Source organism: Neltuma alba, unplaced genomic scaffold (genome assembly GCF_004799145.2).
Source record: "Neltuma alba isolate B1F8T4 unplaced genomic scaffold, ASM479914v2 tig00004701_pilon, whole genome shotgun sequence".
NCBI lineage: Eukaryota > Viridiplantae > Streptophyta > Magnoliopsida > Fabales > Fabaceae > Neltuma > Neltuma alba.
Genome location: NW_021633826.1, coordinates 150,740 through 166,280, shown reverse-complemented (window position 1 = coordinate 166,280; position 15,541 = coordinate 150,740). Strand labels below are relative to the sequence as shown.

Here is a 15,541-nt window from a genome sequence, read left to right as displayed (position 1 = left end):
TTACGAGCCACATCAATCGTTCACTTGGGCCTTGGACTTTCAAAGTCCAGAAATATCATTCAAACCGTTAGCCCAAACCAAACTTAAACTTTTAAACACACGAACTGATAAAACATTTTAATATAAGTCATAGAGCCCATTAGTCAAAAGTCAACACTTTCAAAGGAGCGTTACACGTAGAGTCTAAAACGTCTCGGGCTTCCTCACGGCCCTATCATACCAGATAGTAGTAATTAAGAGTATTATTTTACAACATGATAGTAGATGAGCCCTATGTGGCAATATATAACAAGTCAGCACATAGAACAAAAGCAGGGAGGCTATACAAGCTAATCAGCACACTATGCCTCCGGAGCCTTCCCTGATGGGCCACCACCTGAACTATCGCCTGAAAATGTTAAACCACGGGGTGAGACAAACGCCTCAGTAACCAACTCTCCAACTCATCATACATACTAACACGTGCTCGTGAGGTGTCAAGTGGGACAGTTATTAATTCTCGAGAACTATAGATATAAAATTTCAATCATCCAAACCCTCACTATGGGGGCCAACACACAAGCCACATAAGTCTATCCCTCACTATGGGGGATCAATCAAACATATGGGCCTATCCCTCACTTTGGGGGACGAATAAGAAGCCACAAAAGCTTATCCCTCACTATGGGGGAAGAAGGAAGAAGCCAACCAATGTGTACCAATGGCGGCCTTACCACGTGGTAGGATCGAACTCAATCCAAAATCCAAATAACAACCAATCATTCACAATATAACGAAAAATGTCTCAATCTTTTCTCAGTATACTCCATAAGATATAAATCATATATCTTTTCCAAACTTCTCAATCATAATTCCAAAAATCCCACAAGACAATTTTCATAGCTCAAAAGATATAACATATCTACTCAAGTTCCAATTATCAAATATTATTCTAAAAATAGCAAAATACCCACAAACAACATATTAGCACATATAACAAGTGGAAAGTGGTTACCTCTCGCCAAAGCAATACTAAGGATTACCACAAGGTCAACCCTTTGCTCAACCAATAATTAATCTACACAATTAATATAACCACATATTAATATAAACTAATTAATTAATTAATTAAACTTCTCTATATTATTTAAATTTTTACTCTAAATTCCCGCAACTCTCATAACCCAAAAATTATTAAGTATTTTAGCAACAACTTAAAATTTCTAACAACCCCAAATTATTTATTTACCACCTCCAAATTATTTACCTTAATAAAAAGGATTTTCAACAATTTCCAAATATAAAATTATTATATTATAAACTCTAAAAATCCTCATTTAAGTTTAAACTTCAAAATCAAACTATCAAAAATTCAATAATACTTCAAATATTTATAAATAAATAATCTAATCAAAACTTTAATGGTATAACTACCATATACATATATATATATATATATATATTCATAAATAATAAACTTTTTAGCTACAATAATTATTTAACCTCCAGTCACCCAATAAATAAAACTAAACTGATTAAAACCTCAATAATATATCAAACAATCCAAATAAATTATTTAACTAAAATTTAATCGGTAAAAATATGGTATATCTCATACATAACAGATTTTCCACCAAATAAATTAATTTTAAATACTAAAACTAGCAAATAGAGAAATCTAAACCGATTAAAATTAACAACTTATTTACTTCTAAATTTCTATAGTCATCTTTTGTCAAAACTCAATACTTATATCATATATAAGTCTCAAAATTTTCTCCAATCATGATAGTAATAACGTAAATAGGAAGCTTAAAATATACATGAAATATTTATAAAGGAAGTTTGATGAAAAGAGATAATTTTATGTACCTAAAATATCTTCAAAGCTTGCCCTCTGCTTCACCGGTATGATTCTCTCGCTCACACACACTTCCTCTCTCTCTCTCCCTCTCTCTTGCTCCTTCTTGCACCTGCCGTGGAGGGGGAAATGGGTTGTGGGGGGTATTTAACACCCCCACACAATTATTGGGGGAGGGGTTTTTGTCAAACCCACACCCCACGTTTCCACGCCCCCTCCCCCAAATTCCACGCCCTCTCCAACTTTCCACTGAAAATCGGTGGAAAGTTGGACTTTTGTTATTTTTTTTAATAAAATATTATTATATTATATTATTTTATATTTTTCAATTTTTTTTTTAGGATATTACAGATAACCATGCATAAAGTAATTACAAAATATTTATAAAAAAAAGAGAGAGAGAAACTATGGAAAAATATTTCTTAAATTTTAGAATTTCAAATCACAAATTGCTATAAAAATACGTTGTTATTTACTTTTCAAATATAGTTAATTACTATTGAAGTGTAATAAACAAATGAAATTTTAAAATTAATACTAGCTTTTATTCTTAATATAAGAGTTCGTTTGACTTTTATTTTAATTCTAAATATAAGACTCAACTTACTTTTTTTTTATATTTATTCATTTTTTAAAGGAAATTCTTATAATAATAGAAATACTAGCCAATACACTTGATTAGTAAAGATATTTTATAAAATACAATACCTATTTATTATAAATAAATAACTTAAACTAGTTTTATTAATCTATTAAAATTAGTAAACTAACTTTTATAATAAGAACTTTTTTTCTTGAGATTTTTCTTAAAAAATCAAAATTATGTAGAGCGTGCTTTGATTATCATGGCCAATAGAAAAAAGTACACATTATATACAATCCAAACAAACTTTTGACTAATCAGCGCATTCTTCATTAAGCGCATATATATATATATATATATATAGGGGTGTCTATAATATTACGTGGTGGAGGCGATACGTTATTAAAGCTGTGCTTGAAATGATGATCCTATAAAAAGAGGGCGCATCACAAAAAGGATAGCAACAAGATGAAATAATTTTAATAAAGTGAGCATGATTTATATTTTTTTGCTATATTTTTAAAAGTATAAATGAAATAATCCTTATTTTTCATATAAGTTTATTTTATTTAATTTGTATTCCAATTTCCAAACATCTTCTAATTTCGTTATGGTGATTGCATTGATAGATACAGAGGAAAATGGGTGGAGGAGGCTAATATTTTTTGTGACTTTCATGAAATTGAGTTCTTCATTAAATAAAGATTATTCAGTAGATGGGGCCCACCACTTGGAAACTTCTGTCTTCCTGCTTGTGCCGGGTCACCGGAGGCTCCTAATTAACAATATGCCACTTCTTCCTATTTTTAGTTCAAAAACTATTTAACTAATTTTAGTAAATTAAAACAATGTATTAAGTTGGTTATTTATAATAAATATATATTTTTAAAATATCTATTAATTAGAACTATTATTTAATGAAATCTTAGATATGTATAACTATTATAAGGATTACCTTAAAAAAAAGATAAATATGAGAGATAAAACATATTAGGATCTTATATTTAGAATAAAATTGAAAGTCGAACTAGCTCTTATATTAAGAACTTTCAAAAAAAACAAGTAGTGAAAATAACAGAAAAATATCTATTGAATTTGAAAACGATAAACATGGGTGATTTTGACAGATTTTGATTAATAAAACTATCACAAGCATAGTGATACAAGAATAATCAACAAGACCTATTCATCTTTTTAAAATTTAACAGGCATTTTTCTGTCATTTTCTCAACAAAAAAAATTGGATTTCTATTTATTAAATTTTAATTCATATTGATCATATCCGCCATTTGTCATCACATATATTGCAGACAGAAAATCTTACAAAAATTACTTCGTAACATTAAACAGCAGTTTGAAAAATCATAAAAATACATTATATCCATCATTTTCTTTCTTACTATGCCAACCAGCAATATCCACCACTTCCATTACATATATTAAACACCACTTTAATACGCTGAAAAATCTTAAAAAATCATTTCATTACATTTAACAGGAGAATTGGAAACTTATAAATAAATTACAATCTGTATAAATTTGGATTCATAGTTATTATAGTTTGATTTTAGATGTTTACATGACGATTTTCACACGTGGGTCAACATATGTTAATATCTTCGTTGTTTGAAATTTCTCCCTGAAGATGCTAGAATGCAAGATGCAAACCTTCCATAAAAGCACAAAAGAGCATTCCCTCCACAGTGGGCCCAAATGGGCGTCTGTATATGTGGAATTAAGAGAAATAATTGCAGAGATAATTTACATATTCCACAAAATTCGTTTTCTCATTAAACGATAATCAAGACCCATTCATCGTATATACAAACTATCTTTGAAACTTGAAACTTCTCCTTCTAAAGCCTTTATTTCCACTTATTACGTTGCGGAGACCATACCATATAGTATTAATTAAGGTCGTGTTTTGGTGTCATCCTATGAAAAAGGGGCATCACGGGAAAAAAAAAAGTTTTAAAATATCAACATGATTTACTTCTTCTTCTTCTTCTGGTTTTTTTTGGGGCTATTTTTAAAGTTAGAAATGAAATATTTATTATTTTTCATTTTTTATTATTATTAACTCAACAAGAGAAAATTACATACCTATTATATCCGCTATTTTTTGCTCAAGCATATGAATACTACTGTAACACACCAAAAAAAAAAGCATTGTGGTCCTACTTATGACCAATTCAATTTCCAACTAACTCTTATGTTAAGGATTAGAGGTAACATATGGATATCCACATTCATCTTTTCCTCTTTACAGAATTTTCATTTTCTTTTCAAATTTTGTGTCATTTATTTATAAAAATAAAAATAATTATTATTGCATTATTATTAATTTAATACGGTTTTATCGTTAACTTATTATTTCTTTTATATTTTTATTTGTTTGAGTCTTATTTTAAATTATATCTATCTTTTTTGGTTACAAATATTGGAATTTCGAAAGGCTCTATTTTGTTCAGGCTAAATAAAAAAAATCGGAAAAGGTCTGCAAAAATAGATAAATATGAGAGACTAAATAGATTAGGGTCTTATAATTATAGTTTTTATCAAAATTTAAAATAAATTTTGATGGTGAAAGAAAATTGGGATTCACTTTTGTCTTTTTTTTTTAAAGCTGATTTTTTACAAAGAGATAGATTTACGAGAACAAGCAGTAAAATATTTTAAAGTGGAGGAAACAGTTTTATGCTGGTCAGTGGATGGGATAATAATAGATCAGGTCTAGAACAACAAGTACTCATTAAGTATTTAATATTAACTCCGGTCCTTGATATAAAAGCTAGTTATCTAATTTGAGTATATTAAAAAAATTAGTTAAGTTAATTATTCATAATAAATATGTATTGTTTTTCTTAAAATATCCTTACTAATTAAGTGTATTAGTTAGAACTATCATTATTATACGGACTATTTAAAAAAAACAGATAAATATGAGAAATCAAGTAGATTAGGGTCTTATATTAATGATCAAAATAAAAATCAAACGAGCTCTTATATTAAAGATTGGTGACAGTATTATTGTGATAACTAATAAATAATAAAAAGAAAAGTTGGTTGTTATGACTTAAAACAGATTATTTGCTTTAATCAATGTATTAAAACGATGAACTCTTCTAACAAGCAACTTTTTGTCAACGCAGTTCCTAACAACCACACTAGAATCAACTAGTAAATCATGATTGCTGAATTCACAACTACATACATATATATATATATATATATATATATATTAAGCGTATTCCGAAAATGGGATCTTTTAGCTCATGAAATAATTGTTCTTATTTTTTATATCATTTTCCCATCAATATGAAATTTAATTAAAAAAACATAATGTACCATTTTATTTTTAAAATATTGCTATAACAAACACACAAGAACAATCGAAATAATCTAATTATACTTAATTTAAGGAATATGGCGAATTTATAAAAGCATAAAGCGACGTGCCCAATTTTTTTCAACTAAAAAACATTTAGACAAGGTGTTAAAAAATGGTTTTTCAGGGGGAAAATATATGCCAGACACTATACTAATGGAAGACCTTGACTTATATACGTCTTACAAACATGCAATTATTGTACTAAAGGGAGATTATTACAAAAATTCTTATGGGGCCAACGATGCTCTATTCCCGATCATGAAAATAGTTATTAGTTATTTAATTCCCAAAGTGAAGCATGCATGCATGTATATCACTTAATGGTGGATCTACTTTTCATATTTTCTTCTTCTTTTTATAACGATAGTGGTAACTTCATATTAGTCTTTCTTTTTTTTTAGGGTCTTATAATTATAGTTTTTAGCAAAATTTAAAATAAATTTTGATGGTGAAAGAAAATTGGGATTCACTTTTGTCCTTTTTTTTGTTTTTTTAAAAAAGCTGCTTTTTAACAAAGAGATAGATTTACGATGGGATAATAATAGATCAGGTCTAGAACAAGTAGTACTCATTAAGTATTTAGGGGGTGTTTGGATATAACCAAACCATGGTTTGGAGAATAGCTTCTGGAGAATAGATTTTGGGGAGAATAGATTTTTTGAAGAATAGATTTGTGAAAAGTGATTTTGAGAAGTGAGAGTGTTTGGATACTTGTTACCAGAAACACTTTGTACATGTACAAATTACTAAAAAAGACAAAAGTTAATATGATAATTACAGAAAAAATATATTTTATGATATATTTTAATTTGAAGGAATAAAATTGTTAATAATATATTTTTTATTAACACAATTAATAATACATAAGATAATATAATTAATAAATAATTAATATGTATATATATTTATAAGATATAAGATTAAATATATTATAAAAAAATATGTTTATAAAAAAAAAGATACATATCCTATAGGCTCTCATACTCTTCCTTTTTTTTTCCAAAAGCAAAAAATTTTTACTTTTCCCAAAACCATGGTTTTGGGTTTTAAAGGGTGTTTGGGAGATTTTTTCCCAAACCATGGTTTGGGTTGGAACCCAAACACCCCCTTAATGCTAACTCCGGTCTTTAATAAAAATTAGTTAACTAATTTGAGTAAATTAAAAAATTAGTTAAGTTAATTATTTATAATAAATAATATTATCTTTTTAAAATATTCTTACTAATCAAGTGTATTGGTTAGAACTATCATTATTACAAGGACTATTTAAAAAAATAGATAAATATGAGAGAGTGAGTAGATTATGGTCTTGTATTTATAATCAAATAAAAATCAAATGAATTATTATATTAAGGATTGGGGGTAGTATTTTGTAATAACTAATAAATCATAACAAAGAAGAGTTGGTTGTTATGACTTAAAACAGATTAATTTGGTTTAATCAATGTCTTAAAACGATGAACTCTTCTAACAAGCATGCATGCATGTATATCACTTAATGGTGGATCTACTTGTCATATTTTCTTCCTCTTCTTTTATAACGATAGTGGTAACTTTAGATTAGTTTTCTTGTTTTCTTTTGCGGAAGGTAACTTTTGATTTTGGTCACTCAATCATCATTATCATAAGTAGGCTTTTATTTTATTTTTAGTTTTATTTTGAAATGTTTTTTTTAAAAAGGATATATTTATAATTTTCCTGATTAAATTAATACGGAGGAAGGACGCGTATACAGGTTAAACGCCAACTTATTGACTTTTGTGAACAATTTTTTTTTTTTTTTAAAGTTGCTTTTGAAAGAGACAGATTTATCTGAACAAGGAGTAAAATATTTCAAGGTTTGTCTTTATGGTCAGCCGATGATAGGGAGAACCGATTACAAGTACTAATTATTTAACATTCTTGTAATAACTAATGACCAATCAATCCAGTTGAACGATCAGCGTCCGATGTGTTTAAGAATTAAAAAAAGAAAGAGAACATTTTGACAAGGGAAAAGAATTTTTTTCCCTGATAGTAATTTTTTCCCTGTAACTTCAAATAGAATCCAGTAATATCACATGTGTATTGCTGGTCACAAAAAAAAAAATCACATGTGTAATTGCAGAATACTATAACAACAATAATAAAGTCTTATTCTATTAGATGAGGTCGGCTATATAGATCACGTGATGTTATTGAATTATATGTAAAACCAAATCTTTAAATATATTGTCAAAAAGTAATTACAGAATATTAAAATTAAAAGAATAAAAGTTCTGTAAAGTGTGCTTTGTTTATTAATTAGCTAATTAAACAATTAGTGCACGGTTATAGCCAAATAACCTTTGACGAAACAATGCACCCTTCACTAGGCGCATATAGGGTGAATGTAACAATGGAATTGAGGATTTGAGGGGAATAATTTCAAAGATTATTTACATATTCCTTTGGTTCTATTTATTAGACACCAAAACCATTTTACTTAGTTTTATTTCCAAGTCATGTCGTTTAATATCTAGCATGAATGTATTATTATCCCATAGATTATTATTTTCTTAAAAAATATATATATCAAATAAAAGTAAAGTTAGACCATTATTAATTTCAAAACATAGTTAACGTGATCTAAGTTTTTTTTAAAGAATTATTAATTTCAAAACATAGTTAACGTGATCTAATTTTTTTTTCCAGTGAAACACATATAAAAGATTACTTATAAATACGAAAAATAAAGGAGTATTCCACAAACATCATCTAAGTACTTGATGGTAATGATTGCAATAGATACAGAAAAATTAATATCTGTTGTGACATTAATGTATTAATCAAAATTGAGCTCTTCATGAAATGACGAATATTCAATAGATAGCTGCTTACCACTGGACAGGAAATTTCTTCCTCCTTATGCTCTGAGACGGTAGGTCCCCAGGTTCCCATTTAACGATATCCTTCAAAGGGAAGCAAACACATTTTTTATTTTTATTTACTAAATTTTCATTCACACTAACTATATCCATCATTTTTCCTACTTTAACGCACACAAAAACTTGCAAAAATAAATCACTTGTAACATTGGAAAGAAGTTTGATAAATTATAAAATACATTATATCGTAATAATTTGATTTCATAGTTGTTATATATTTACGTCACATTTTATATATTATATGGATATTTACGTTCACTTTTCCTCTTTACAAATTTTTTTCTTTTCAAATTTTATGTCATTTATATATAAATATATTTTAAAGTTTATCTTTCTGGTCAGCCGAGAGAACCGATCAAACCTAGAACTACAAGTGCTAATTATTTAAGATTATTGTAATAACTAATAAATCCAATTGAAAGATCAGCCTCTAATATGTTTAAAAGAGACAAGGGACATTTTGACGTAGGCAAAAGAATTTTTTCCCCGATAGCAATAGTAAATGAAAGGTTCAGTTGAACATTGAAGTTTAATGCAATGACGACAGTACAGCACGCCATAGAAGCTGTATAGATCTCAACAGCTGAAAGACACGTGTCGTTCTTTCTTATTTTTCCTTCTTATATATCCTCTGTTCATCTGCTGCTCTGTTTCGGGCAGATCCCTTCAACTCCACGTTGCTCAATCTATTTTTCTCTTTCAATTAAAAGTCAACAATTTAAGACTTGTTTGGATTGAAGCTTTGTTCAAAACAAACTTTTAAGTAAGTTCATGTAAGTCGAAACAAAATTCTCCTCGCATATTTATCTCGTATTCTGTAAATTATATTTGAAAAGCTACGTATAAATAAATCCAGACAAGCTCTTAATCACCTAACACATGAACGTAGGATTTGAAGTCATATAATGGAGACAAGACTAGGAGATATTTGAATGAAAATCAAACTATGATTTCAGAAGTGATTTTATAGTATACGAAGTAAATATGTAAAAGAATTTGTTTCGATTTACAGAAAAGTACTTTTAAAAAACACTTCTTCAAATTCCTAGACACTCCTATGCCATTCATGCTCTGAAATTTTTTCAGGAGAATGCACAGATATTCATTTTTTTCCCCCCAAAGCTTTTGCTTTCTTTTTATGCCACCCGTTTCACTGTAATTTTAGTTTACAGAAATAGACAAACTAGTGAATTCCAGACAGCAAAACAGAGGTCAATTATTGAGATTAACAACAATTAATAGACAAATCCAGTAATTTTGCTCCCGGATGCTTTCTGGGGAATTGTAAACAAAGATAGCCCTTGTTGTTTTGGAAACACACATGGAATATTTGGGTCAGTACCTTCTATTAGACCCAAACCTTGTAGGATTTACTGCAGGCTCATCAAATATACGTCAATTCTTATATGCACGGACTCTGTTTATAAAGAATTTTATGTTAACCAAACTAATTACAATCATTATTTAATATCATTGCGCATAATTATGTAAATATATTCTGACGCGGATTTCAATGAAGATTGAATTCGACATAATTTTCATGAAAATAATACTTAAATACTGAATTTTTAAAATATAATTTTTCAAATACTAATATTTTTCGTTTTCATTTTTGTTACGCCTGTTACTATAATATTATTTTAAAATATAGCCAAAAATATTATCATTTAAAATTTTTTCCATCAACTTATTCAATAATATAATAAAAAAGGCCTATGAAATGAATATAATATATATGGCGCTCAGCAGCTCAAATTGTTCTAAACCCTTAAAAATTTATTCACTTTTACGATTGTTTACATAACAATAGTAGTAGTAGTATGACGAAGATGATGAGGAGGAGGAGAAGGATTTTTTTCTTTTTGGTAATAAGGGCCAATTTTTTGTGCTACAGAGCCAAATTTATTTTTTTTATACGGATAAAACGATGCAAATGACTTGGGCCTCAATACAACCAATCTTCTGAACAAGGAAAAAAAAGGCCCAAGAAGCTCAGGGGAGAACAAAGACTTAAATCCAACTAGAAAAGAAACCACGTGAGGCGGAGGAGGAGGAGGTTGAGTCAACTGGTTGTTAGGAGTTGATTTCGAAAAAAGAAAAGAAAAACAGTTGAGTGTTCGGATAGTACTCCTCAATTCTAAATATAATACTTATTTTATAATATACTACTTTCGGTCCTAATTATAAGACTACAAACGAGGTCTTATAATTAAGACCAAATATAATAATTTACACTATAAAATGAATGCTATATTTAAGGAGAGTACATTGTTTTAAATGCTAATTAGCTGTTAAAAGAGAGCAAAAACTCAATTTGAATTGCTTCCAATCGTGTTATTTGTGGGGGACCTTGACTTATAGTATACGTCTGGTGTAGACACGCAATTATTGTTCACATCATCAAGAAGACCTTGAGTTATAAATAAGGAGGCCAGCGTTGTTCATCTCATGTACTTGGTTGAGTTTCATGGTGCATGAACTAGCTGCAATAATGATGAGCGTGAGTTATCTAAACCTTGTGAAACTGCCGCAAGCAATCATCATACTCATAATGCTGCACTTGCAAGCTGAGTTGTTCATGAGAGGGTCATGTTGGAGAATGGGAGATGCCCACGCTAGTTGCCTGCACAAGGAAAGACGAGCTCTTCTCAGCATGAAGAATGCCTTTGTGAATGATTATGGTCATTTGTCTTCATGGGGCTCTTCTCCAGATTGTTGCCTCTGGAGTCGTGTTTTCTGTAATCCTCAAACTGGCCACATTGAGATGCTTGATCTCCATGGTGATATTGAGTCCGGACAGCCTTTAAGAGGTGAGATTAGCCCATCATTGATGGACTTGCCAAACTTAAATTATTTAAATCTCAATTACAATGATTTCAATGGTAGTGAAATCCCAAAATTCTTTGGTTCTCTCACCAAATTAAGATACCTCGATCTCAGTGGTTCTTTTTTTGGCGGCAAAATACCAATTGAACTTGGTAAGCTTTCAGACCTGCGAGTTCTAAATCTTTCCCATAATGGTTTAGTTGGCAGTATACCTTTCCATCTTGCGAACCTTTCTAGTTTGCAAGAACTTCGTCTAGATGGGAATAATTTAGTTGGCAATATTCCTAGCCAGTTTGGTAATCTTTCAAGCTTGCAGATACTTTCAGTATCCCACAATGATGATTTGAAAATTGATTACAAGAGCCCGGTTGGCATTGAGTGGCTTTCCAATCTTCAATCCTTAACTTCACTTGTCTTAAGTGATGTTAATCTTAATTACTCTAAGAACTTATTACCAATTATTGGGAGGCTTCCAAACCTAAGAGTTCTAGACCTAGACAACTGTAGCCTAACTGATATTAATATTCTATCAACTCCTCCATCCCATTTAAATTTTACTCCTTCTCTTGTGTCTCTTGGTCTTGGTCAAAACAAGCTCACATCTGTTTTCCCTTGGCTTTTAAATATAAGCTCCAATCTCGCAAGCCTTTCTCTGGACAACAGTCACTTAGGTGGCCCTATTCCAGATGATTTCGGAAAATACATGAATTCTTTAACGGATCTTGACCTTTCTGATAATGACCTAAATGGAACAATCAGTGATGTCCATTTTAGTAATCTCACCAAGTTACGAGCCTTAACCTTATCTTGTGATTTGTTGACCCTCAAATTCAGCAACAATTGGATTCCACCTTTCCAATTAGAATCATTATTGTTATCACGATGTAAGTTAGGCCCTAAATTCCCCAAATGGCTTCGCACTCAAAATAATTTAATGGTGATACATGTTTTTCACGCTGAAATCAATGATCCTATACCAGAGTGGTTTTGGAGACTTGTAGAGGGAGCAGATGTACTTCAAATAGAATCCAGTAATCTAACAGGTACAATTCCAAATTTGCCACTTGAATTTACTGTCCCGGAGATATCATTGGCTTCAAATCAAATTGAAGGCTATGTTCCGCCATTTCTACTAAAGGGTGGAGCTCTGGACATTTCAAGAAATCAATTTTCAGAATTTGTTCTTTCATGTGGCAAGGGAATAAGCGCAGTTGTTGAAAATTTGGTAACGTTAGATTTATCATATAATAACTTACAAGGAAAACTTCCTGATTGTTGGGATCATTTCAAATCTTTAAGATTTCTTGATTTATCCAATAATCAACTCTCTGGAGAGATTCCTAATTCTATAGGGTCTTTAAGTCAACTCGAGCAATTAATTTTGTGGAACAATTGCTTCAGTGGTGTCCTTCCCTCCCTGAAAAATGTAACTGCACTGGGAATGTTAGATTTGGGAAAAAATGACTTGTCAGGACCAATACCACCTTCATGGACTAAAGACAATCTAAAAGAGTTGCAAACTCTTAGCTTACGAATGAATAAATTAGATGGAAAGTTACCCATCCATCTATGTTATTTAAAGAAGGTCAGAGTTTTGGATCTCTCTTTGAACAAGTTTACTGGACCAATACCAAGTTGCATCGACAAGCTAGTTGCAATGGCTCAAAAGCATGTCAGAAATGATTACATAGGTTTGATCGGATTCTACTATAAAGGAAAATCTCCAGTAGCTGGAACTTTTGGTTGGAACTTGCCTATGGTGTGGAAAGGAAGAGATTTGGTGTACGATGATCGCTATGGGCTTGTAAGCATTGATCTCTCTCACAATCAACTAGAGGGTGAAATGCCAACAGGAATTGGAAAATTGGTTGAATTGATATTTCTGAATTTATCATCAAATAAGTTGAGTGGAAAAATCATACAAGAGATAGGACAATTAAAATCACTAGAAGTTTTGGATCTATCAGAGAATCATTTTCATGGTGAAATTCCTTCGAGTCTTGCTGAAATATCTTTATTGAGCATTTTGAATTTATCGAACAATAGCTTGTCAGGAGAAATTCCAACAGGAACACAGCTGCAATCTTTTGACCCCTCGAGCTATGAAGGAAATCCTTACCTTTGTGGGAGGCCACTGGACAAGCTATGTCCTTCTGAAGATCATCCATTAGGAAATGAGACACAAGCTAACCAGGTTGCTGATGAAGACGACCCTTTCATGAGAGGATTTTACGAAAGCTTGGGCGTGGGATTTGCTGTTGGATTTTGGATAGTGTTTGGATCATTGTTAGCTATTCCATCATGGAGGCATGCCTACTTCAATTTCCTAAGCAAGATGTCGGACTCCATCTACGTGGCAACGGTGCTCCGTGTGGGAAGATGGCGCAGGTGGCTCCGCAACTAACAGGTAATACATTCTTAATACTTATGAGTTTCTTTCTCAATTATATATCAGCTGTAAGAATTTTAACTGTTTATTACTGACTGCCATCATTTCAGTTGGAGCTTGTCAGCTTGGGCTTTATCTGCAACAGCTCAAACACAACTGTTGTTTATCAGATTCTGTGGCAACTTTCATATCTGAGTGGATGCAATATTAGTTTCTCCGAGTAGACACATAATGGGGTAGAAATTAAATATAAGAAGAATAAGATGGATGGCATCCAGACTTGTATGCCATGATCCTCTAGCGTCAGTTATTTTAGCTATGGAATTATGTATTGTCTATTGGTACTGTAATTTTATTGTAATCTTCGTTGGCCTGAATTTTATTGCAACACAAGAGAATTACGGAAGAATAAATGGAATCAAACCGATCAAGAAACCCAAATGAGTCGCATCTTCTTAACAGTTAGTCTTTTATTTATCCTTGAAGATTTGAAGATTCCTCATCGTAACGCCAACCAGATAATTGATTCGTATGATCAATCATCATGATAGTAGAGAAATTGAAGCAAACCCCGCGAAATGCAGGGGTATGAAATTCTTCTAATGACTAAAGAAAATAGAAGAGAAAAATGAATAAAACAATTAAGTTATTGGGGTGTTGGATGTGCTAAGTTAATTAATAGTGACCAGGATTGTATACATATTTGATAGATTAGATTACATACCATTTATTCTAATGAAGTCATGTTGTTCTGTTTCTTTGCTCTGTTTAAATTCTCTTTGGTGCTCTCTGTTTTAGGCAGATTCCTTCAATCCCCCTCTGTTCTTGGTTGTCATTATCAGTAAATTAAAAGGAGTAGGGATGAAATAAATAACCATGATTGAAGCACCCTAGTTTACATACATATTTTTCTGTTTTGTATAGTTTTAAGTATGTTAGGGAAAACTAATCTTTTAGTTTCTTAACTTTCAACTAAGTCATGACTCATTCCTTCAATTATAACCTACTGTAACTCAATGCCTGACTGTTAAATGGGTTAAAATTCAGTCCCTAGTTTTTTTTATACATATTTAATAAATAAATCCTGTGTCAAAAGAAATTGCTGACCCTGTTTAAACAAAAAGCATATTAGCCACGTCCTTAAATCCCAACGTGACAACAAATCAACCGGCAAACATCTCGCTGTCACAAACAGCTTCTTCTCGAGCAAGAATCACCTGACCATGAATTATTTCAAGACCACAAAACCACTTGAATGTCCTGAACTTCTATTTCCTATGAATATCCTCTTCCTATATCTGACCCCAACATAGTCACCGTTAACGTAGGTGGTGTCCCATTCTTCCAGGCCACAAAGTAGACTCTCAATCCCATTTAGTATGAAGTACTAAGAATTGAGAATTATATGTAAGCATAGGGATTGAGATTCAAAAAAAAAAAAAACCATGTAGGTGAGATTGGGAAACACTACTTCCTTATGCGGTATTCCTCAATCTCATCTATATGGGTTTACTCAATTCCAAGTAACAAGTAATTACTCATATTAAATACTTTTTTAATGAGTTTTCTTAATCCCAATTCTGATGCTCTCTTCTTATTCTTAATA

At 30.8% G+C, this 15,541-nt stretch overlaps 1 protein-coding gene across 1 annotated transcript; it reads left to right on the top strand.

The window, feature by feature from the left end:
- Positions 1 to 11,187: 11,187 nt before the first annotated feature.
- Positions 11,188 to 13,950, top strand: LOC114745524 (receptor-like protein EIX2). Its single transcript, XM_028933683.1, has one exon. The coding sequence runs from the start codon at positions 11,188 to 11,190 to the stop codon at positions 13,948 to 13,950; it is 2,763 nt and encodes a 920-aa protein (XP_028789516.1).
- The last annotated feature ends 1,591 nt before the right edge of the window (positions 13,951 to 15,541 follow it).